This window comes from Hemiscyllium ocellatum, chromosome 17 (assembly GCF_020745735.1).
Source record: "Hemiscyllium ocellatum isolate sHemOce1 chromosome 17, sHemOce1.pat.X.cur, whole genome shotgun sequence".
Lineage (NCBI taxonomy): Eukaryota > Metazoa > Chordata > Chondrichthyes > Orectolobiformes > Hemiscylliidae > Hemiscyllium > Hemiscyllium ocellatum.
In genome coordinates this window covers 53,929,722-53,954,488 of record NC_083417.1, presented here as the reverse complement: position 1 = coordinate 53,954,488, position 24,767 = coordinate 53,929,722, and the positions used below count along the sequence as shown (strand labels likewise).

General features: G+C 43.0%; 1 protein-coding gene across 3 annotated transcripts in view; it reads right to left on the bottom strand.

The window, feature by feature from the left end:
- Positions 1-24,767, bottom strand: part of edc4 (enhancer of mRNA decapping 4) — a 112,363-nt gene that overhangs the window by 51,189 nt on the left and 36,407 nt on the right. For 2 of the 3 annotated variants that reach the window (XM_060838175.1, XM_060838176.1), the window contains exons 13-16: positions 24,424-24,487; positions 11,691-11,782; positions 10,691-10,887; positions 4,773-4,861 (exon numbers count right to left, since the gene is read on the bottom strand). In XM_060838175.1, the coding sequence (XP_060694158.1) occupies positions 4,773-4,861; positions 10,691-10,887; positions 11,691-11,782; positions 24,424-24,487 (442 nt within the window). The remainder of the gene's footprint in view (positions 1-4,772; positions 4,862-10,690; positions 10,888-11,690; positions 11,783-24,423; positions 24,488-24,767) is intronic. The other variant, XM_060838177.1, reaches the window with a different exon arrangement.

Below are 24,767 nucleotides of genomic sequence, written 5' to 3'. Positions count from 1 at the left end.
ATTCAAAATCCCCCATAAATCCATACTAAAAGCAAAGGAATTTAAATTCAATCAATAAATCTGGAAAATAAAACTGGTCTCAGCATTGGGACCACGAAAACGATCCTTAATAGTTGTAGAACCCATCTGGTTTACAAATATTCTTTAGGGAAGGAAATCAGTCTTACAGGTCTGACTTGTATGTGACTTCAGAACCACAGCAATGTGGTTGACTCTGAACAGACTCTCCAAAATAGCCTGGGAAGCCATTCAGTTTAATGGAAATTAGGGGGGCTAACGAATGCTGGCCCTGTCAGTGACACACACATCTCAAATGAAAATCCCTTTTTAAAAAAATCTTGTTGGGATTTGATATGGTTCAGATGGATTTTCAAATAGCCATTGAAATAGTACCATTCAATAGATTCCTCCACCTCGAACCAAAAAGAGAGCGAGGCTGTTCGTAAATTGTTTGCAGCTTAGAAACAGCAGAACCTCAGCAGCATGCATCGGCTTGACCAGTAAAAATGCATGGGATCTGGGAAAGCTTGAGATGTATGAGGCATATAAAATATAGGTGATTTTGAATACACAAAGACATCCAGGCGAGTCACATCTGCATGAAGAGCTAGAAGGTAGCAGCCCTTGAACAACATGTAGTTGATTTGGAACAGCGATTCTCCTCACTACACACGATACAAGGAAGAGCGAGGTTTCTGGATCAAAGAATGGTCACTTCACAATATGATAGGCAAACAAGGAGCATAAAGATGGCATACGAGCGAGTGACCATTTTCCAAAAGGAAAGATGACAGTGGTCCAGGAAACCCAGGTCTCCTTGGAGCTGTCTAACAGGTATGAAATTTTAGATGCTTCTTTAGTGAAACTAAGTCAATGGTGGATGATTTGAGGGAAAACCACACCTGCATGGTGCCTGAGGCTATTCTGGGAAGTGAGAGAGGCTGGTAGGCAGATTAATAAGGGAGTAGCAATGCATGACTCAATAGTTCAAGGGATAGACTCTCCAGTTTACAGCCAAGATTGTGAACCTCATATAGTCTATTGCCTCCCGGCACAAAGGTTCAGGACATAACACAACAAATGGATAAACAAAAAGAACAGATGAATGGTGGTGATTCATGTGGAAACCAACAACTCCAGGCGGAACAGTATACATGCGTGTGTTTGCTGGGGGGGGGGGGGGGGGGGTGTCCTGCAGCACATGTGCGTGGTGGAGAGGACAAATGAGCCAGCTTTCAAAGTACTACAGAGTACAAAAGAGAGAGGATGGTGAATGGGGAAAAGGAGGTGAGGGAAGGCTTCAGTGTTGACAGTGAACAAATAATAAAAAAAAAATCGCCTTCCATTGGCACAATAAAGAGATACGGGCAGTTAAATTGTGCTTATGTCGGCGACACGGTGGTTCAGTGGTTAGCGCTGCTGCCTCACAGCGCCAGGGACCTGGGTTCAATTCCCGCCTCGGGCAACTGTCTGTGTGGAGTTTGCACATTCTCCCCCATGTCTGCTTGGGTTTCCTCCAGGTGCTCTGGTTTCCTCCCAAAATCCAAAGATATGCAGGTCAGGTGAATTGGCCATGCTAAATTGCCCATAGTGTTAGGTGCATTAGCCTGAGGTAAATATGGGGAATGGGTCTGGTTGGGTTACTCTTCGGAGGGTCAGTATGGGCTTGTTGGGCCAAAGAGCCTGTTTCCATACTGTAGGTAATCTAATCTAAATGCACAGCATACAGTTGACAAAACTGGAGAACTAGAAGCAGAAAGTGGACTGGGGCATATGACATAGCAGCATTGACCAAAACACAGTTCAAGCCAGAACAGGAATAGATACTTAACATCACAGGTTAAAAGACATCTGGTATAAACAGGGTGGGTAACAGGGGAAGGGATAGAACAGTCTTCATCAAAGATAGCATCATTGCCCTTAAACAAGATACAGTTCCTGAATTAGAATCTATATGGTTGGAGGTGAGAAACAAAAATGGAGCAGTGACCTTATTGGGTATTTGTTACAGATCTCCACATTTAGTGGGGAGGACATGGAAGACAGCATCTGTAGGCAGATTATGGAAATCTGCAGGACAAGCAGGGTTGTGATTTCAATCACCCTTGGGGAGGCTAGGAAAGAAAAGTAGAATATGGGGCATGAAAGGCGAGAAATTCCTGCAAAAAAGTGGGCAAGAGAACTTTCTGGAGCAGTACATTTCCAGTCCTACTAGGGAGGACCCTATGCTGGATCTGGTCCTAGTAAGAGGCATCCAAGTTATCAAGTGTGAGGTTAAGGCAAATGGCAGTCAGCATAACTTTGTCAAGCGTAGCTGACAAAGATTTATTGGAATGATACCAAGAATGAAGGATTCTAGATACAAGGAAAGAAAAAAGACATTGAACTACATCTCATTGGAACAGAGAAGATCAAGAGGTGATCTTATTCAAAATTATGAACATGAGGGGATTCTGAGAGACAGGATCTGCAATCATTTGGAAAGACAATGATTGATTCGGGATGGCTTTGTCCATGGGATATTCTCTCAAATTTGATTGAGTTTTTGAAGAGATGACCAAGATTAATAGATGAGGGCAATGAGATAAGTATTGTCCACATGGACTTAAGCAAGGCCTTTACAAGATACTGCATGGTAGACTGGCTAGATCACATGGGATCCAGGAAAAGCAAGCAAACTGGATATAAAATTGGCTTGACAGTAGGAGACAGAGGGTGGTGGATTTACTTCCTTTGGACTGAGGAATGGCAGATGGGAGTTTAATTCAGATAAATGTGAGGTGTGAAATTTTGATAAGACAAACAGGACAGGACTTCTAAAGTTAATGGTACAGACGTGGGCGTGTTGTCAAACCCTGGGATGCAGATACATAGTTCCTTGGAAGTGGTATCACAAGCAGACAGCAAGCTCTGCCTTCATCAAAGGACTGAGTACTGGACTTGGGACGTCATGTTACAGTTATACAAGATATTAGGAATATTGTGTACAATTCAGGCTACCCTGCTACTGGAAGGATATTATTAAATTGGAAAGGATGCAAAAAAAGATTTACAGGGATGTTACCGAGATTTGAAGGCTTGAGTTATAACGAGAGACTTGATAGGCTAGCATTTTTTCCCTGGAGCATAGGAGGCTAAGGGATGACCTTATAGAGGTTTATAAAATCATGAGGGGCATTGATAAAGTGACCAGCCATACTAGGGAAGTCCAAAACTAGAGGGAATAGGTTTAAGTTGAGAGGTGAAAGATTTGAAAGGGACTTGAGGGGCACCTTTCTCACACTGGAGGTGATGAATATATGCAATGAGATGTCAGAGGAAGTGGTAGAGGCAAGTACAATTACAACAGATAAAAGACGTTTGGACAGGTACATGAGTAGGAAAGATTTAAAAGGAATACAGGCCAAATACAGGCAAATGGAACTAGTTCAGTTGAGGAAACCTGTTCGGCATAGACGATTTGGCCTGTTTCTGCGCCTCTATGTTTTCTTTGGCATTCAGTTCTTTGGTCCATGCTTGGATATGGTCTATAACAAGATCTGAAACTGAGTGGCCTTGCTAGAATCAAAATTGAGTATTGGTGAGCAGTTTTTTGCCAGGTCAAGTGCCACTGAATAGCATGACTGACAACATATTACCAATACTTTTTGTTTATACATCCAACTGAATCAACTTTATACTGTAAACTTTGGTCATTAACAAAAGAAACTATGATCAAAACAAAGAAACACTTGGACCAACATTGCTATCTTATTTTGTCAATCAACATCCAAAACTGGTATTGTTTCATTAACCCCGAAATTCTCTACTTATGGAAAAACATCTACAATTGTCTCTTAGACACAAGTATTATTTGATTGAACAACAACTAAATGTCTATGACAGTACCGATTGTTTAAAATCTTTTACTCAATTCTTAAAATTATGGCTCTACTTTAACGCAGTCTGAATTTCAGGATCAACTTCATCAATCCCATTCATTACTTTGAAAACTCGTATGAGTTCATGTCAAAGCTCATTCATTCCCCAGTATAAAAAAAACTATGCAGTCGTAAGTACAGTGTTAAGGAAACTTGACACAGCCCCACATCTGCCTAAGAGTTAGATAAACGGTGTTCACCGTGACGGAGATATTGCCATCAAGCCAAAAAGATGTTTCATCAGACTAACCAGTAAATGATTTGTATGTGAATTTCAGCACCAATGCCAAGCCAGTTATGTAGGCACATGTCCAAAACACTGACAATTCATATCAACAGTACATCATCATAGTTGTTCACAACAAGCAAGATACAGCAAAACCAGACCCAACCGTTTGCAAACCTTGCAACCATGTCCAGTATTAGATGTGACCCTGTAGTTGAACATCATTTGTTATTAGGACTGGACAATCAAGCCAAAAGCATGTACATTTGTGTGACTGGAAGCTATACTCATTAATGGAGAGGTGGTATCACAGTGGCAATATCTCAGGGCTAGTAATACAGAACCCCAGTTTAATATTCTGGGGACAGGAGCTCGAATCCCACACAGTAGATGGGAGAAAACAATGGAAGTCTGGAAGAAAAGCTGGCCCAATGGTGACCATGTAACCATTGTCAATCAAGGTAATTCAAATGGCAAATAAGACAGATTGACCAGTTCAAATCCTCCTCAGCATTTAACATGGAAATGAAAAAGAATCCAGAAATAAAACTAGCGAAATTAAGCAGAATTACATATGCTCTGAAATGGACACTTATACTTTTGAGTAAGTAATATCAATTGCCTACCTTGATGATCCAGTCTCATTAGCAGAGCTGTTACTCAAACCAGTCACTGCAGTCAAAGTGCTTACACTGCTTCCCGGTGACACAGAGATCTGTCCACAATAAAATATTTAGTCAAACCAGCACAACAACCACAGAGGGACAAGTACAGTCAGCTAAACCACAGTAAATTGAAACACTTTGTGAACAGACTTCTTAGCTGCTTTGGTAGTTTCTTGACATTCAGCACATTAGAACCTGGGCCATATAATATGCTGTAGATGGTCAAAAAACAACAGGTTACAAATATAAGCATTCTGCAAGGTCTGACTGGCAGTGGCACACTTTAGATGAAGTACTTTAAATACAAAATGCTCCAGCACAAAGCAATTTTCACTGAAAGACTTTACCCACAGTACCTTACTCAGCAAGAGAGTTTGGGCAAGCATGTCATTCTTCCATTTCTGGAAGCCAGTCAGAAATTAGCTCTTTCTGGTGACATAAACCTCCACAGTAAAATGGATTTGGCAACTCCAACCAACATTCTCATGAATACAGCACTACAGCACAGAACAGTCAATACTTTCTAAACTGGAGTGTCACTCACTGTAACAGTTTAAAATTACCAGTGCAAGACTGCTAATTCACCTGAGGGTAATGGCGCATACACTCTTCTGGAGTTGAGGTGAAGGCGCTATGAGCTCTTTTTTAATTAAGGTTCTAATGTAACGGCTCAAGAACTTCACCCTGCCTAAGAGTGATAAGCTGGGAAGTGTAGAGCTGGAGCGAAGAGTACTACATTCAGAATCTCAATTATTTCAGGGCAGAACAAGGCTCTTCAGACCACTGCAACTGCACTGGTTCAATTATCAACTGCCAACCTCTGCCTTAACCCTACAAAAGGATCACAATCCAAAAGCAAATCATCTAATGCCCTCTTGAATACCCCAATGGAATCTGCCTTCACAATATTTCAAGGCAGTGCATTCCATACCCTAACTCGTCACTGTTTCTCACATTACCCTTGCTTCATTTGCACATCACTTTAAATATACGCCCTCTCTTTAATGGTTCTTTTACAAGTGGAAATAGCCTCACCCTGCAAATGTGTTGCTGGTCAAAGCACAGCAGGCCAGGCAGCATCTCAGGAATAGAGAATTCGACGTTTCGAGCATAAGCCCTTCATCAGGAATAAGAGAGAGAGAGCCAAGCAGGCTAAGATAAAAGGTAGGGAGGAGGGACTAGGGGGAGGGGCGATGGAGGTGGGATAGGTGGAAGGAGGTCAAGGTGAGGGTGATAGGCCGGAGTGGGGTGGGGGCGGAGAGGTCAGGAGGAGGATTGCAGGTTAGGAGGGCGGTGCTGAGTTGAGGGAACCGACTGAGACAAGGTGGGAGGAGGGGAAATGAGGAAGCTGGAGAAATCTGAATTCATACCTTGTGGTTGGAGGGTTCCCAGGCGGAAGATGAGGCGCTCCTCCTCCAGCCGTCGTGTAGTTGTGTTCTGCCGGTGGAGGAGTCCAAGGACCTGCATGTCCTCGGTGGAGTGGGAGGGGGAGTTAAAGTGTTGAGCCACAGGGTGATTGGGTTGGTTGGTTCGGGCGGCCCGGAGGTGTTCTCTGAAGCGTTCCGCAAGTAAGCGGCCTGTCTCACCAATATAGAGGAGGCCACATCGGGTGCAGCGGATGCAATAGATGATGTGTGTGGAGGTACAGGTGAACTTGTGGCGGATATGGAAGGATCCCTTGGGGCCTTGGAGGGAAGTGAGTGTGGAGGTGTGGGCGCAAGTTTTACATTTCCTGCGGTTGCAGGGGAAGGTGCCGGGGGTGGAGGTTGGGTTGGTGGGGGGTGTGGATCTGACGAGGGAGTCACGAAGGGAGTGGTCCTTGCGGAACGCTGATAGGGGAGGGGAGGGAAATATATCCTTGGTGGTGGGGTCCGTTTGGAGGTGGCGGAAATGGCAGCGGATGATACGTTGTATGCGGAGGTTGGTGGGGTGGTAGGTGAGAACCAGTGGGGTTCTGTCTTGGTGGCGGTTGGAGGAGCGGGGCTCAAGGGCGGAGGAGCGGGAAGTGGAGGAGATGCGGTGGAGGGCATCGTCGATCACGTCTGGGGGGAATCTGCGGTCCTTGAAGAAGGAGGCCATCTGGGCTGTGCGGTGTTGGAATTGACCCTCCTGGGAGCAGATGCGGCGGAGACGAAGGAATTGGGAATATGGGATGGCGTTTTTACAGGGGGCAGGGTGGGAGGAGGTGTAGTCCAGGTAGCTGTGGGAGTCAGTCGGTTTATAATAGATGTCTGTGTTGAGTCGGTCGCCCGAGATAGAAATGGAAAGGTCTAGGAAGGGGAGGGAGGAGTCTGAGACAGTCCAGGTGAATTTCAGGTCGGGATGGAAGGTGTTAGTAAAGTTGATGAACTGTTCAACCTCCTCGTGGGAGCACGAGGCAGCGCTGATACAGTCATCGATGTAGCGGAGGAAAAGGTGGGGGGTGGTGCCAGTGTAGTTGCGGAAGATGGACTGTTCCACATATCCTACGAAGAGGCAGGCATAGCTGGGGCCCATGCGGGTGCCCATGGCAACTCCTTTAGTTTGGAGGAAGTGGGAGGATTGAAAAGAGAAGTTATTCAGGGTGAGGACCAGTTCAGTCAGTCAAAGGAGGGTGTCAGTGGAAGGGTACTGGTTGGTGCGGCGGGAAAGGAAGAAGCGGAGGGCTTTGAGTCCTTCGTGATGGGGGATGGAGGTGTACAGGGACTGGATGTCCATAGTGAAAATAAGGCGTTGGGGACCGGGGAAGCGAAAATCCTGGAGGAGGTGGAGGGCGTGGGTGGTGTCCCGAACGTAGGTGGGGAGTTCTTGGACTAAAGGGGAGAGGACCGTGTCGAGGTATTGGGAGATGAGTTCGGTGGGGCAGGAGCAGGCTGAGACAATGGGTCGGCCGGGGCAGGCAGGTTTGTGGATTTTGGGCAGGAGGTAGAAACGGGCGGTGCGGCATGGGCCCCAGCTATGCCTGCCTCTTCGTAGGATATGTGGAACAGTCCATCTTCCGCAACTACACTGGCACCACCCCCCACCTTTTCCTCCGCTACATCGATGACTGTATCAGCGCTGCCTCGTGCTCCCACGAGGAGGTTGAACAGTTCATCAACTTTACTAACACCTTCCATCCCGACCTGAAATTCACCTGGACTGTCTCAGACTCCTCCCTCCCCTTCCTAGACCTTTCCATTTCTATCTCGGGCGACCGACTCAACACAGACATCTATTATAAACCGACTGACTCCCACAGCTACCTGGACTACACCTCCTCCCACCCTGCCCCCTGTAAAAACGCCATCCTATATTCCCAATTCCTTCGTCTCCGCCGCATCTGCTCCCAGGAGGGTCAATTCCAACACCGCACAGCCCAGATGGCCTCCTTCTTCAAGGACCGCAGATTCCCCCCAGACGTGATCGACGATGCCCTCCACCGCATCTCCTCCACTTCCCGCTCCTCCGCCTTTGAGCCCCGCTCCTCCAACCGCCACCAAGACAGAACCCCACTGGTTCTCACCTACCACCCCACCAACCTCCGCATACAACGTATCATCCGCCGCCATTTCCGCCACCTCCAAACGGACCCCACCACCAAGGATATATTTCCCTCCCCTCCCCTATCAGCGTTCCGCAAGGACCACTCCCTTCGTGACTCCCTCGTCAGATCCACACCCCCCACCAACCCAACCTCCACCCCCGGCACCTTCCCCTGCAACCGCAGGAAATGTAAAACTTGCGCCCACACCTCCACACTCACTTCCCTCCAAGGCCCCAAGGGATCCTTCCATATCCGCCACAAGTTCACCTGTACCTCCACACACATCATCTATTGCATCCGCTGCACCCGATGTGGCCTCCTCTATATTGGTGAGACAGGCCGCTTACTTGCGGAACGCTTCAGAGAACACCTCCGGGCCGCCCGAACCAACCAACCCAATCACCCCGTGGCTCAACACTTTAACTCCCCCTCCCACTCCACCGAGGACATGCAGGTCCTTGGACTCCTCCACCGGCAGAACACAACTACACGACGGCTGGAGGAGGAGCGCCTCATCTTCCGCCTGGGAACCCTCCAACCACAAGGTATGAATTCAGATTTCTCCAGTTTCCTCATTTCCCCTCCCCCCACCTTGTCTCAGTCGGTTCCCTCAACTCAGCACCGCCCTCCTAACCTGCAATCCTCCTCCTGACCTCTCCGCCCCCACCCCACTCCGGCCTATCACCCTCACCTTGACCTCCTTCCACCTATCCCACCTCCATCGCCCCTCCCCCTAGTCCCTCCTCCCTACCTTTTATCTTAGCCTGCTTGGCTCTCTCTCTCTTATTCCTGATGAAGGGCTTATGCTCGAAACGTCGAATTCTCTATTCCTGAGATGCTGCCTGGCCTGCTGTGCTTTGACCAGCAACACATTTGCAGCTGTGATCTCCAGCATCTGCAGACCTCATTTTTTTACTCGAAGAATAGCCTCACCCTATCTAGCTCGTTCATGATTTTGAGAACTTCAATCTCCTCTCAGCTTCCTTTTGTCCAGGGAGAACGGTCCTAGCTTCAATCTATCCTCAAAGCTTAATTTTCGAATCACTTCTACACTCAATGCAATTCATTCACATCCTCCCTGTGATGTGGCACCCACATTTGTACACAATATTCCAGCTGAGGTCTAACAAGTATTTTGCACAATTTTAAGATCACTTTCAACTCCTTGCTATTATATTTTATCCCCATATTAATAAAGCAGTTAATAACACTGCATGCTTTTATTTACTACTCCCTCTATCTGTTCTGCCACCTTTAAATGATCAATACACATATGCACCCAGATCCCTGTTTCTGCACCCCCTTCAGAATTGGACTCAATATTTTGTAGTTTCTGTCAATGTTCTTCCAACCAAAATCCATCATCTCTCACTGCTCTGCATTATACTTCGTCTGCCACCTGTCCACCCATTCCACCGACTTGTCAACATCCTTTGAGTTCCATGCTATCTTCCTCACAGTTCACAATTCTTCCAAGTTTAGTGTCTTCTGCAAATGTGGAAATTGTCCCCTGCACACAAAAATCCTGATTATTATTGTATATCAGGAAAAGGAAGGGTCCCAAATACCAATCCCTGGAGAGATTTCTCAAGACTGCAAAGTATCATTGGTCATCGCTCTGTGTTTTATCACTCAGCCAATTTCACATCCACATTTCTACCATGACCAGGAACATTCCTCACAAGTCTGTTGTGGAGCACTATATCAAAAGCCTTCTGAAAATCCACATAATCACAAGTGTTACTCTCATCAATGCTTTCTGTTACTTCTTCAAAATCTCCAGCTAATTAGTTAAACAAGATTTCCCTCTAGAAATCCATGCCAACTCTTCCTAAATAACCCATGTTTTTTCCATGTAACTACTGACTCTGCTGTGAATAATTGCTGCCAAAATTTTCCCCAATACGCAAGCTGAATTAACTGGACTGCAATTGCTGGAATTATCTTTACAACCTTTTTTGAACAAGATTGTAATGTTGGTAATTCTCCAGGCTTCTGCCACCTCCCCAGAGTCCAGGAAAGACTGAAATATCAGGTCCACAATTTCAACCCTCACTTCCTTCAAACTTCTTGGATGTACTTCATCCAGTCAGCATGCCTTGTCAACTTTAATTGCATTAGTCTATCCAAGGCTTCTTCCTCACAAATTTTGATCCCTTCGAATGAAAGAGTTAATTCTTCTGTCATCGCCCTGGGAAGTATCCTCGTCTTTGTTAAGGACAGATGCAAATTATGAATTTACTACCTCAACAATGCCTTTGCCTCCATCTTTAAAATTCTTTAGTAGATATTCTTCACTGACAAAAGCAAAAATTCATCATAAAATCAAAACTTGAGATTCCATCTTCAGATAAAAATATTAAATGACATTCACCTGTTGAAGTGAAGTGCTAGGAGTCATGAAAGCATCTGGAGTCATTAACTTTGGTTTCACATCATTGGAGACAGAAAGAAAGTCTGTAGGAACTGGAAGATCCACTATACGCCGCAAATCATGCTGAGAATCTCGGCTAGATCCCTTTTCAGATGTTGGCCCTTCAACACTTACATCCGTTAAGCGATCTGCAAAAGCTTCAAAAGCCAAATTAAAAACATACAGTATTAGTAACTCCAATAATTTTGAGAACAAAAAGTTCCACAACTTTTGATCCTTCCCAACTTACGACCTCAACCAAAGAATCATATGTCATCATTGGCAGTGACAGTGAAGTTTTACACACAAGCCTGTTGCAGAATATACAGCCTCCATATGTGACCACTTCCTTAACCAAATTCAAAAAGATTGGAGATTGTACAAAACAAAAAAAAGGTAATAAAAACAAATTGATATTTTAGGGCATAACACATGGTTAATGTGAAAGTTAGCACATTTAGAACAGATCACTGCAAAATTGATGAAAGAGGTGAGTCAGAAGCAAAGTAAAAGAGGACTTTTTTTTGTATCAAACAATATGCTAGATTTCAAACAATTCAAAGAATGCATTGGTAAAATAGGCAGGTCTGAAATTGAGAACGGGATAAATTGCATAGACAATAATTCAACTGCTTTAAATAGAACAAAATAAGTCTCATTCTGGTCAGTCGTGATCAATTAGATAATACTTATAGTCCACTTTCATGTTTAAAGATTTCTTTCAATAAATTTTAGTAATTTTTACATTGATTTGGTTTAACAGTATCAAATATCAGATTTATTTGGAAGATTACAGTGAGATATTCCATGTTACATGCTATGCCAAAGAAGTTCTTAAATATTGCATTCAGTAAAGTCAGAAAGACAAAAGCATTGTATAACCTAAAAACAACCGGATAATCAAAGTTTTCACATGACACCCTGATGAAATTTGAAGGAAGGAATTGAATGTAAAACTTACTGAAATCTTCATGGGAGGCAGCAGATGACATTAAAACGGGTTCTTCTGTATTCTGATGTGGTTGGAAATAAATCTGCACGTCCTGAAGTGTTCTAAAACAAAGCAATATTCAAAACATGCTTTGAAGATTAAAGAAACAATTTGTAGCTTATGCCTGAAATGGCCCTGCAGTCACACAGCATAATCCATTGAACAGTAGAAGGGACAATGTTCTATTTAATCCAAATAAAATGAAATCTACAATTCCTCGGCAGCAATGTAAAACATAATGACTGACTCTAAGAGGAGGATAAAGGAAAAAGACAACTGCCCACCATAATGTAGCCCAAATGGTATATATCAACCTGCTAACAAGACTATTTCAAACCAATGATGAAAACACCATTTTTGCACAGCAACTTTCAGAAGTCCACGTGTCAAGAAAAAGGGGACCTCTTAAAAATAACCAAACCTGTCCCATGATGTCAAGTGACCTTATCAAACACAGCAGCCATTAACATTCACACTGGTTTTCAATTATAAAACACGTCAGTGGAATGGCACCAGCCATTAACAATTCACACTGGTTTTCAAGAATAATGCACGTCAGTGGAATGGCACCAGCAACCCAAGATTAGAGGGGACAAAACAAAAGTTAATACCAATTTGCAAGTAACTAGAATTAAATTCCATCCTCTGCTTCTCTGTCTTATGGTCACATCTGCCACCCATGTTGCAAAAGCAGATGGACTTATCATTTCACAGGAGATAAGTCTTCATCCTTAACCACTTGAGCATTTTATTTCATTACGTAATTATTTTACTCAATGCAATTTGTGGCAGAAATAAAACACAAGTATGAGAATTTATGAGTGAGATTTCAGTTAGTAACAGATATTCAAGAGGTTGCATGCAATACTGAATTGTTTTGCAGCATGATTACTAAGTATAACTCATTGTCACCATACTTGTAAAATGGCATTTGTTAGAAACAAGACTGAATATTCAAACAGAATGGAATATCACCAGGCTATTAACCCAGAAACATGGCAGATGGTGGAATTTGAATTCAATTCTTTTAAAAACCTAGAGTTAATAACCTACTTTTGGCCATGAAGCATTGTGAATTGTCAGGAAAACAAAATCTGGCTCACTAATGTCCTTCAGGGAACGAAATCTGCCATCTTCACCTTACACATGACTCCAGACCCACAACAATATGGTTGACTCTCAACTGCTTGCATAAATAGCCTAGCAAGCCACTCAATTCAAGGGCAGCTATAGAAGGGCAATAAAAGCTAGCCAGCCAGCGAAGTGCATATCTCACAAGTGAATTAAAAAAAGTTCAAACAAACAGGTTTTATTGCAGCTTACAGAACTTCAATGAGATCAGATCTGAAGCATTAAGCACAGTTTTGGTCTCATTTTAAAAAAAGGAATTTATTTGGGGAGGCAGTTACACAGTGGATATCGCTGGACTATTTCACTGTGCACTATCTTGGATTGCATGCACAAATCTCACTGGAGCAGATGATGGAAGATGAATCGATAACAATGTTTGGAATTAAAAGCTAACCAAATGATTTCCACACAACAGATGCCACAAAATCCATCTAGTTCACTAATGTCTTCAGAGAAGGAAATCGGCCATCCTTATCTCATCGAACCTACATGTAACTCCAGAACCAAAGTGCTCACTTTGAATTGCCTTCTGAGTGGTTTAGAGGGCCACTTAGTCATATCAAACCACAGACTACCTGGCATCAACCTGCGCATTGGGAATGGCAAACACAACTCTTTCAACCCGACAAAGTCTTTCTTACCAACATCTGGATTACTCCCGGTGCTACAAGCTAGTGATGGCAGGAATAGCAGGATAGAACAGATGAATACATGGCTGAAGAGCTGGTGTATGGGAGAAGGATTCATATTTTTGGATCATTGGAATTTCTTTTGGGGTAGACGTGACCTGTACAAGAAGGATGGATTGCACCTAAATTAGAAGGGGACTAATATACTGGCAGGGAGATTTGCTAGAGCTGCTCGGGAGGATTTAAACTAGTAAGGTGGGCGGTTGGGACCCAAGGAAATAGTGAGGAAAGAGATCAATCTGAGACTAGTACAGTTGAGAACAGACACGAGTCAAACAGTCAAGGCAGGCAGGGAGAAGGTAGGACTAATAAATAAAACTGCATGTATTTCAAGGCAAGGGGCCTAACAGGGAAGGCAGATGAACTCAGGGCATGGTTAGGAAAATGGGACTGGGATATCATAACCATTACAGAAACACGGCTCAGGGATGGGCAGGACTGGCAGCTTTATGTTCCAGGATACAAATGCTGCAGGAAGGACAGAAAGGGAGGCAAGAGAGGAGGCGGAGTGGCATTTTTGATAAGGAATAGCATTACAGCTGTGCTGAGGGAGGATATTCCTGGAAATACCTCTAGGGAAGTTATTTGGTTGGAACTGAGAAATAAGAAAGGAATGATCACCTTTTTAGGATTGTTTTATAGACCCCCTAATAGTCAGAGGGAAATTGAGAAACAAACTTGTAAGGAGATCTCAGCTATCTGTAAGAATAATAGGGTTGTTATGGTAGGGGATTTTAACTTTCCAAACATAGACTGGGACTGCCATAGTGTTAAAGGTTGAGATGGAGAGGAATTTGCTAAATGCGTATAAGAAAATTTTCTGATTCAGTATGAGAGTGTACCTATTACAGAAGGTGCAAAACTTGACTTACTCTTGGGGGAAATAAGGCAGGGCAGGTGACTGAGGTGTCAGTGGGGGAGCAGTTTGGGGCCAGCGACCATAATTCTATTAGATTTAAAATAGTGATGGAAAAGGATAGACCAAGATCTAAAAGTTCTAAATTGGAGAAAGGCCAATTTTGATGGTATTAGGCAAGAACTTACAAAAGTTAATTGGGGGCAGATGTTCACAGGTAAAGGGACGGCTGCAAAATGGAAAGCCTTCAGAATGGGGCGGCACGGTGGCTCAGTGGTTAGCATTGCTGCCGCACAGCGCCATGAACCAGTGTTCAATTCTCAACCTCGGGTGACTGTCTGTGTGGAGTTTGCACATTCTCCCCGTGTCTGCATGGGTTTCCTCCGGGTGCTCCAGTTTCCTCCCACATACCAAAGATGTGCAGGCTAGGTGGACTGGCATTGCTAAATTGCCCATAGTGATAGGTGCATTAGTCAGGGGAAATGTAGGGGAATGAGTCTAGATGGGTTACTCTTCAGAGGGTCAGTGTGGACTTGTTGGGACGAAAGGCCTGTTTCCATACTGTAGGGAATCTAATCTAAAAAAAAAGAGGTAACGAGAATCCAGAGAAAGTATATTCATGTTAGGGTGAAAGGAAAGGCTGGTAGGTGTAGGGAATGCTGGATGACTAAAGAAATTGAGGGTTTGGTAAGAAAAAGAAGGAAGCATATGTCAGGTATAGACAGAATATCCTTAGAAGAGCATAAAGGCAATAGCAGTATACTTAAGAGGGAAATCAGGAGGGCAAAAAGGGGACATGAGATAGCTTTGGCAAATAGAATTAAGGAGAATCAAAAGGGTTTTTCTAAATACATTAAGGACAAAAGGGTAACTAGGAAGAGAATAGGGTCCCTCAAAGATCAGCAAGGCAGCCTCTGTGTTTAGCCACAGAAAATGGGGGAGATCCTATCTGAGTATTTTGCATCAGTATTTACTGTGGAGTAAGACATAGAAGAGATAGAATGTAGGGAAATGGATGGTGACATCTTTAAAAATGTCCATATTATAGAGGAGGAAGTGCTGGATGTCTTGAAACGCATAAAGGCAGATAAATCCCCAGGACCCAATCAGGTGTACCCCAGAACTCTGTGGGAAGCTAGGAAGTGATTGCTGGATTCTTGCTGAGATATTTGTATCATTGATACTCACAGGTGAGGTGCTGGAAGACTGAAGGTTGGCTAACGTGGTGCCATTGTTTAAGAAGGGTGTTAAGGACAAGCAAGGGAACGAGAGACCAGTGAGCCTGATGTCAGTGATGGGTAGGTTGTTGGAGGGAATCCTAAGGGACAGGATGCACTTGTATTTGGAAAGGCAAGGACTGATTATGGATAGTCATCATGGCTTTGTGCGTGGAAAATCATGTCTCACAAACTTGACTGAGTTTTTTCAGGGAGTAACAAAGAGGATTGATAAGGGCAGAGCAGTAGATGCAATCTATATGGACTTCAGTAAGGCGTTTGATAAGGTTCCCCATGGGAGACTGGTTAGCAAGGTTAGATCTCATGGAATACAGGGAGATTTTGCCATTTGGATGCAGAACTGGATCAAAGGTAGAAGACAGAGTGTGATGGTGGACGGTTGTTTTTCAGACTGGAGGCCTGTGACCACAAGGATTGGTGCTGGGTCCACATCTTTTCGTTATTTATATAAATGATTTGGATGTGAGCATAAGAGGTATAGTTAGTAAGTTTGCAGATGACACCAAAATTGGAGGTGTAGTGGCCAGCAAAGAAGGTTACCTCAGATTACAACAGGATCTTGATCAGATGGGCCAATGGACTGAGAAGTGGCAGAGGGAGCTTGATTCAGATAAATGCGAGGTGCTGCATTTTGGGAAAGTAAATCTTAGCAGGACTTATACACTTAAATGGTAAGGTCCTAGAAAGTGTTGCTGAACAAAGAGACTTGGAGTGCAGGTTCATACCTCCTTGAAATTGGAGTCGCAGGTAGATAGGATAGTGAAGGTGGTGTTTGGTATGCTTTCTTTTACTGGTCAGAGTATTGAGTACAGGAGTTGAGGGGCCATCTTGCGGCTGTACAGGACATTGGTTAGGCCACTGTTGGAATATTGCGTGCAATTCCAGTCTCCTTCCTATTGGAAAGATGTTGTGAAACTTGATGAGGTTCAGAAAAGATTTACAAGGATGTTGCCAGGGTTGGAGGATTTGAGCTACTGGGAGAGGCTGAACAAGCTGGGGCTGTTTTTCCTGGAGTGTTGAAGGCTGAGGGGTGACTTCAAAGGTTTAAAAAATTATGAGGGGCATGGATAGGATAAATAGACAAAGTATTTTCCCTGGAGCGGGGGGGATCCAGAACTAAAGGGAATAGGTTTAGGGTGAGAGGGGAAAAATATAAGAGAGACCTAAGGAGCAACTTTTTCATGCAGAGGGTGGTACGTGTATGGAATGGGCTGCCAGAGGAAGTGGTGGAGGCTGGTACAATTGCAACATTTAAAAGGCATTTGGATGGGTATATGAATAGGAACAGTTTGGAGGGATATGGGCCAGGTGCTGGCAGGTGGGACTAGATTGGGTTGGGATATCTGGTCAGCATGGACGGGTTGGACTGAAAGGTCTGTTTTCATGCTGTACATCTCTATGACTTTATGATCGTATCTTGCAGCTTGTCCCAGAATTAGAAGATCTGACCCACAGACTAATCAAACAACAGTTTGAGTGTCATATTCAAAATCACATCTGACAATGTCGCAAACACCACCATCAGCACCTTTGGGTGTGACCTTTAAGGCATTCTGGACCAGTAGAATGTTCTAGGGCTGGTGGCACACAGTAGAGAGGAAGGTGCTTTGGGAATCCTCACCACTAATTCAGGACCTCATGAGGTTTCTTGGCAGGTCAAATTTGGGCAAGGAGCATCCTGATTATTAACTATTGTCCCATAAAGAAAAGAGCCAAGAGACTATGCCTGCAACATGGGGTGATGGAGCCAATGAGGAAAAACCATTTGATCTCAGCCACACCAATTTACCTTTCAGAGCTGACAGTATCGGTTGGAATCACAACCGCAAAGTCCTGTCTTCACTTTGAGGATATCTCCATTCCACTGCAGGCACAAGTAAATGCAACAAACTTTGAACAGATCTAGCAACTCATAACTGAATATCTGTGAGATGCTGCTGACCATCAGCAGCAGTATTGTACTGAACCACAATGTGTAACGTCATGGCTTGGCACATCCCCTTCTTTGCATTGTCATCAAGCTGAGAAACCAACCCTGGTTCAATATAAAATGAAGGCAGGCATGCTAGGAACAGCACAAGGCACAGCTAAAGAGGTGTTGACCCATTAAGATGAGAAAGGACCATTTGCAAGCTAAACAGTGTAACAGCTTGCAATAAAGAGTAGAAAGCAATCCCTCAACCAATGGATCAGATCTAACTCCTAGTCAGATGAAGCAATTAAACACAAGAAGTGAAAGTTCCAAATGGGGGAACCCCAATTTGTCAGTGCCAAAAACAAGGCGGAAGTATCTGCATCTATCTGCAGTCAGAAGTGCAAATGGATTACCCTCTCGACCTCCTCCAGGTATGCCTAACATCACAGATACCAGCAATAGAACAATTTGAATTAATCCACATGCTACATTCCCTCTAATATTTATCTTTAGTGTGGATTTCTGAGGTCCATGCATGGCAGCAATTTCTGAAATCACAAGGCAATGTTGGGTGTGGTGTCAGCATGCACAAACCTTATTGCAGAGTGGCAGTTTGCCCGTGCACCTTACATGGAACATTGTCCACATGATAGCAAGAATGGGCGAAGACAGTGGATTCTGCAAACATTGCCATCTCCTTGACAATGTGGAAATTTGCCCAGGTACACCCTGCATTCAAAAGCAGGACAAATCCAATCCTGTCAATTATGGTTGTTAGTCGACCATTAGTTCAGTGATGTTTGAGATCAACAGTGCTATGAAGCAGCACCTCCAAAGAACAACCTGCTAACTGACACTCAATGTGAGTTTCATCAGAGCCACTCAAATCTTGACCTCCATTATAGCTCTGGTCTAAATAAGGACAATAGAGCTGACTTCGAGAGTTGAGATAAGACTCACAATCCTTGACATCAAGGCAGCATTCGATTGAGTGCACATCATGTAAAATGGAGTCAGTGGGAATCAGGGAAAACTTTCCACAATCACAAGGGAATATTGTTGTTGAATGTCAATCATTTCAGTCCAACGACATCACAACAAGAGTGTGCCATCAATGCACCATCTTCAATTGTTGTGTCAATGACGTTGTTTTGAAGACAAGGTCAGAAGTGGTTTCTTTTGCTGATGACTGCACAGCATTCAGAACCAAAGATACTGATGAAGTTAGTGTCCAGATGCTGCAAGTTCTGGACAACATTCAAGAACTTGTGCTGCTAAGTGACAAAGTAACATTCAAGCCACACAACTGTCAAGCAATGATGAGCCCTAACAAGAGAGGATCTAACTTGGTGTTCAATGGCATTAATCATCATTGAATCTTACATTGAGAACATCTTGGCAGTTTCCACTGACCAGAAACTGAACAGGGCTAGCCATGTGAATACTGCAAATGTGACAGCATGTCTGACGCTAGGACATCTTCGGTGAGTAACTCACCTGTTATATCCCCAATGCCTGTCTACCACTTACAAGGCACTCAATACTCTCCACTTGCCTTGATCAATGCAATTCCAAAAGATATTCAATACGTTGGTTACCATCCAAGACAAAGCAGTCATTCACCACTTTCAACATTCACTCCCCTTAACATTAACACATAGTTGCAGCAGCATACACTACCTAGAAGATGCACTTGAATAACTCACTAAAGTGTTCTCTGACAACACCTCCCAAGCCAATGAGCTCAACCACCTAGAATGAAAAGGGCAGAGATGTATCCAGACTTCAACAGCTTGGTACTTGGATAATACAACTGAGGTCAAGGTGCTTAGCTACATTAGAAACATGTCTGATTATTGCAGAAGTTACAGAATAGTAAAGTACAATTCAAGGGCACTGGGTGAGAACAGGATTAAATGCAAAGTGCATCCCTCATTCAATGAACAGAAGCTTGTCAAACACACAAGTGGATTTAACTTAACCCCAGGAAGCCAACAATAATAATTTTAATCCAATATGAACATTGAAAATAAGAGCAGGAAAAGACAATTCTTGCTCCACCATTCAATAAGACAATGCACGCATATTATATTCCACTTTTTCATCTACTTGTTAGCCTTCAATTCCTTGTCTGACAATAACCTATCAATATCTGCTTAAAAGTATTCAATGATTGCACTCCACTGCATTTTAAGACAGAGTTTCAAAGTCGTACAATGCTCAGAAATACATCTGCCCAAAAAGGGTAACATTTAATTTTAAAACAGTACCATCTAGTTCTGGATTCACCCACAAGAGAAAACATCATTTCCACAACCCCAGTGTCAAGACAATTCAGGATCTTATACAATTCAACCAAGGCACCACTCACTCTTCTAAATCAGGAGGAAACAATCCCAGTTTATTCAATATAGCCTCACAACATAACCTGCCCATTTCAGCCATCAACTTAGTTAGCCTCCTCTGAACTGCATCCAATGCATTTACATATATTGTAAAGGAACCGTTCTGATAAATTATGACACACCTGTGGAGCAGGGAAGGACTTGAACTAAGACCTTCTCACCCAGAAGTAAGGAAGTACCAATGTAAGCTTAAATTTAAGTAAACCAGTTGTAATAGTGGGATTTGAACTCTTTCCTTAGGGGATTACGCTGGATCGTCGGACCTTCAGCCCAGTAACATTAGCACTACATGACCATCTCGCAATTCCAATGCATTCCTTCTTGAAATAAGGAGACCAAAACTGCAGTGTATTCAAGATGTCTCACTAATGCCCTGTATCAGAAACATCCTTACTTTTATGTTCAATTCCTCATAGCAAAAGGATAGCAACCCATTAAGCTTCTTGATATGTGTTGCATTTGTATAGTAACGTTTTGACATGTACTAGAACAACCAAATCTATTTGCACCTAAGAATTCTAAACTGAAGCATAGCATTTCTGTATTTTCATCTTTCATTACCAAATCACCCTTTTGAACAACCTTAATTTTTCCTCCCACTGATCTCCCCAGCTGATAATTTTAGATATTTGTCAGTGAGTAAACAAGAGTCTTTAGATTACTATCATATATCAATTTAGATCAGTAAGAGAAGGCTACTGGAAAAAGCAGTTCAAGTGTCACGTTTCAGTACAAGTCAGTGTATTTAGGGCAAAAGTGGAAAATACAATAAGCCTTCAAAATAACCTGTCAGATCAAAAGGAAGGAGCACTACACCTGTCAAAATAGCTGTTACAATTACATACCTAAGGCGGTATGTTTCCTGCAAAGCAATCATTTCTGAACAGTGTAGATCTGTGTAGTGTTTAAAGCATTTTATTTTCATTACAACAGCAACATCATCAAAAATCATTTCTAATAAACAAACAGCAATTAGATAAAACATTCATTTTGCAGCATTACAAATGAAGCCACAAATCAGGAACATTATCAGACTGTGGCAATTATTAAGACGTTAAAACATTGGTCGAATTTCTGATTCTTTCAGCCCATCTAGTTAGATTAGATTAGATTAGATTAGATTACTTACAGTGTGGAAACAGGCCCTTCGGCCCAACAAGTCCACACCGACCCGCCGAAGTGCAACCCACCCGTACCCCTACATTTACCCCTTACCGAACACTACGGGCAATTTAGCATGGCCAATTCACCTAACCCGCACATCTTTGGACTGAGAGGAAACCGGAGCACCCAGAAGAAACCCACGCAGACACGGGGAAAACATGCAAACTCCACACAGTCAGTCGCCTGAGGTGGGAAATGAACCCGGGTCTCTGGCGCAGTGAGGCAGCAGTACTAACCACTGTGCAACCGTGTCACTGCTCCACCATTCAATCATGGCCCATTCTCCTATTTTCTCCCTGTCATCCTTGATCTTCTTGGCAATCAGAAACCTATCTATCTCAGTCTTAAATATATTCAAAGACTTGACCTCCACAGTCTTCTGTGGCAGTGAATACCATAGATATACCAGCCTCTGGCTGAAAAAGTTTTTCAGCATCTCCGTTCTGAAATGTCTTCCTTTAGGCTATGCCCTCGGGTAATAGTCTCTCCTAACAATGGAAATATCTTCCCGACATCTACTCTGTCCAGGCCAGTCGATATTCTGTATATTTCAATTAGACCCCGCCTTTATCCTTCTAAGTTCCATGAAGTATTGATCCAGAATGCTCAAACGTTCCTCATATGTTAATGTCCAAAGTGAAAAGCTATTGTCCCAACACTGAGCCTTGCAGAACACCACTTGTCACTGGCTGCCATCCTGAGAAGGACCCTTTCATCACTTCTCTCTGCTTTCTGAAAGACAGCCAAGCTTCTATCCATGGTAGCAACTGGCCTCTGATACCATGGGCCCTTAGCTTACTCAGTAGCCTCCTGTGCAGCACTTTGTCAAAGCCCTTCTTGAAGTCCAGCTAGATAACACCCATTGGCTCTCCTTGGTCTAACCTGCTTGTTATTTCCTCAAAGAATTCTAGCAGATTTGTCAGGCATAATGTCCCCTTGATGAAACCATGCTGACTTTGCCCCAGTTTACCATAAACTTACAAGTATTCAGAAATCTCATCCTTCACAATGGATTCCAGGATCTTACCCATGACAGAGGTTAGGCTAATCGTTTTGTAATTTCCCTTCTTTTGCCTTACTCCCTTTTTAAACAGGGGTGCCACATTCACAATTTTCCAGTCTTCTGTGACTCTCCCTGACTTTAGCGATTCCTGAAAAATCACCATTAATACCTCCACTATCTCTTCAGATATCTCCCTTGGAACTCTGGGTTGCAGTCCATCTAGTTCAGGTGATTTATCCATTTTCAGGCCATTCAGTTTTTCTAGCACCTTCTCCTTTGTGATGGCCATACTCCGCTCTGCTCCCTCACTCTCTTGAATTTTTGGGATATTACTCGAGTCTTCCACTGTGAAGAGTGACGCGAAGTAATTTTTCAATTCCTCAGCCATTTCCCTGTTCCCCACTACTATCAGTCCTGCATCATTTTCCAGTGGCCCAATGTCCACCTAGCCTCTCTTTTGCCCTTTATATATCAAAAGAAGTTCTTACAGTCTTTCTTTATATTACTGGCAAGCTTACCCTCAGATTTAATCTTCTACCTCCTTATTTCTTTTTTTGTTGCCCTCTGTTCATCTTTGTAAGTTTTCCTCTCACCTTCACTACTTTATATGCTTTCTCTTTTACTTTTATGCTATCCCTGACTTCCTTCGTCAGACATGGTTGCCTCACACTCCCTGTACCATGTTTCTTTTTCCTTGGAACAACTCTCTATTGCATCTCCTGAATTACTCCCAGAAACTCCTGCCCTTGCTGTTTGACTGTCTTGCCTGCTAGGCTCCTTTCCTAGTCAATTCTACCCAGCTCCATCCTCATGCCTGGGTAGTTGCCTTTATTCAGCTGTAATAACGTTACCTCTGATTCTATCTTTTCTTTCTCAAATTGAAGAGTAAATTCAATCATATTATGATCACTGTCCACTAATAGTACCTTCACTTTAAGTTCTCTTATCAAGTCTGTCTCATTGCACAACACTAAATCCAATATTGCCTGTTAGCTAGTGGCTCCTCAAGTTGCTCCAAAAAGCCATCTTATAGACATTCCACAAATTCCTTTTTGTGCAATCCACTACCAACCTGATTTTCCCAGTCGATCTACATATTGAAATCCCTCATGATCACTATAACTTTGCCTTTCCTACACATCTTTTCTATTCCCTGGTATATCTTGCACCCGAGCTCCTGACTACTGTTTGACTACTGAGTCCAACTATGGTTTTTTTTTCACCTTTGTGATTCTTCAATTCTACCCACACAGATTCTATACCATCTGATCCTACTTTGTTTCTTAGAATTGATTTAAGTTCATTTCTTATTAATAAGGCAACACCACCCATTCTACCCACTCGCCTATCATTTTGATAGAACGTACGTCCTTGAATATTCAGCTCCCATTCCTGATCCCCTTGCAGCCACATCTCCGTGATGCCCATACCTTCATATCCGTCAATTTCAACCTGCACCACAAGCTTATTCCTTATACTGCGTGCATTCAGATATAACACCTTCAGTCGTATATTAACCGACCCCCTTCTCATTGTCATTCGTTTGTCTAATATGCTTGAAGTTTGATTGCTAACCTTTTCCAAGCACTCTGTTATATTTGTGTCTTTGCTAGAGATTTTAAATAACTTCTCCTGAGCTCTGCACTCTTAGCCTGTCCATAATCAGCCAAAGGTGAGGAGGACCAGTTATGCTTAAGTATTAATCTATTTCTCACAGCGTAATGAGCCCGTCCATAATCAGCCAAAGGTGAGGAGGACCGGTTATGCTTAAGTATTAATGTATTTCTCACAGCGTAATGAGTCTGTCCATAATCAGCCAAAGGTGAGGAGGACCGGTTATGCTTAAGTATTAATGTATTTCTCACAGCGTAATGAGTCTGTCCATAATCAGCCAAAGGTGAGGAGGACCGGTTATGCTTAAGTATTAATCTATTTCTCACAGCGTAATGAGCCCGTCCATAATCAGCCAAAGGTGAGGAGGACCGGCTATGCTTAAGTATTAATGTATTTCTCACAGCGTAATGAGCTGGGGAATAGTACTCTATCACATGCAAAATTGCAAACAAAAATCTATTCCAGATTATAACTTCAGTAATGAAACATGCAATCATCAAGCAACTTCAAGGACAACTCCTTCTGCATAATTTTTCAAAAGCACAAATTTAAGAGTGATTAATACACTACATAAACTAGTTTTGGACATAAATATACACATCTATCTGAAATACAAGACAGTGATATGTACACAAAATAGTCAGAAAGTTGCCAGTAAGCTCAGAGAAATCTTAACTGTATCACTTACTTGGTGTGTACACAGTACAGTTTTAGCTGTACTATTGAAGATTCAACAAGGCCAGGAGTTCCTTCTGACAAGAAAAAGTTAAACATCATCAGAAATCATGCTCGATAGGAAGAACACCTCTACACTTAAGAGTAAGGAGGCAAAAGGTCCTGGTTATAAAAATGCAATCCACTCTCCACAAGCCAGAGACAAAGCATTCCAAATGAAGAACCATGTCAGTTTTCTATAGAGCAATCAGTTAGTTCCATGCCTCCTTAAAACAGTTGGAATTTTAGAACCAGGTTTTGGCCTATTCAGATTTATGAGTGTGCACTTCCATTTGTACTTGGCCAATTGCCAAGAAG